Below are 1,286 nucleotides of genomic sequence, written 5' to 3'. Positions count from 1 at the left end.
GGCGACGGCCTCGGTTTGGTTGCATGGTGCCGGAATGTCATCGTCGTTGTGGATCATGACGAGACGGAAGACGAGCGCCAAGCGCACTCCTCTTGTGATTGGCGCCGAGGTAGGGACGAGGTCGCGGAAGGTTGCGGCGATTTCGACATCGGCCTTGTCGGGTGTCCATGTCTCGATCGAGTAGCCATAGCGAAATACCATCTCACCGCCATCGTAGGCCGATGGCAAGTGCAGAACCATGAAGCCAAAGGCGTCATCTGGCATGTTTGTCGGCACGAGCGCGGCGCCGGTGCCAACGGCGTCGACAACGAGGTGCGAGAAAACGAGGTCGGCGTCCGTAATCGCATTCGCCGCCTCCTGATGCAGCTCGTTCTGGACGATTTTGCGCCATGCAGTGGGTTGAACAAAAGCAAAAGACGTCGGGAGAAGGGTGCCATTGGGAACGTCGAGTGTCGCGAGGGCTGCTGCGTGCTCGGACGAGAGCGGCCACGTGATGGCACCGTCGATGCCGTGGATGCGAAGTGGCGGCGCGGTGCTAGCTTCGAGACGACTGGTGCGCACATTGGCGGTAGCGTCATCGATCAGGTTCGCAGCATCCTGGTACATCGCCTTGTCAGGATCACGGGTCTTGAAGGAGCGATGCCACATCGTTGGTACTCGAGAAGCTTGGGGGAGGTGGATTAACTCTTCGCCGCTGAAAGGTCGCTGGTTGTTTTTGTCGTGGACGTGACATCGCGTAAGAATAGACAGACGCCGTTGTGGATAGAGTACCATAATAGAAGCCGCTGTCATGTCGGATGGGCGGAGGCTTCGTTTCGCTCCAGTTGCATTGACACGTCTTGTTGGCCTCTGCTCGTCGACCTGCATTTCAACAACATGAAGGCAACTCCCACGCATTCAGGCGTAGCACTACGTATGCGAACTCTTTGTAAGGAAGATAACGCGGAACACGTTGATATAAATCTATGAAGGTGACTATGAATCGTTTAGCAGTAATGCAAGATTTACGCTATCTTGTATGCAACCTCTCTACGATACGTCTGTTACCACGGCTGCCGCATGTACTCTTCCATGACGAGCGCTTGCATCGTACTCAACGACGCCGTGTCGAGGCCCGCGCACTCGGACGTAAACGTGGAGTACCGCCGCAGCTTTTGCACGGCAGCGTCGACTTTTGCAAAAGCAGGCGTCCCGACCGTCAGCAGCGCCAAGTACACAAGACTCGGTACATGGCCAGTCGAAAAATGGGTCTGGACACCAGGCGCGCACAGATACGCAGTGGCAAG

At 56.5% G+C, this 1,286-nt stretch overlaps 1 protein-coding gene across 1 annotated transcript; it reads right to left on the bottom strand.

Annotated features, from left to right (window-relative positions):
• Positions 1–6: 6 nt before the first annotated feature.
• Positions 7–606, bottom strand: SPRG_16248 (hypothetical protein; the record flags this gene model as incomplete). Its single annotated transcript, XM_012355542.1, has 1 exon — positions 7–606. A coding segment is annotated over one exon (600 nt), but the record flags the coding sequence as incomplete, so codon positions are not given.
• Between the last annotated feature and the right edge of the window lie 680 nt (positions 607–1,286).

Source organism: Saprolegnia parasitica (genome assembly GCF_000151545.1).
Source record: "Saprolegnia parasitica CBS 223.65 unplaced genomic scaffold supercont2.261, whole genome shotgun sequence".
NCBI lineage: Eukaryota > Oomycota > Saprolegniomycetes > Saprolegniales > Saprolegniaceae > Saprolegnia > Saprolegnia parasitica.
The sequence above is the reverse complement of the archived record's forward strand: the minus strand, read 5'-3'. Positions and strand labels throughout refer to the sequence as shown.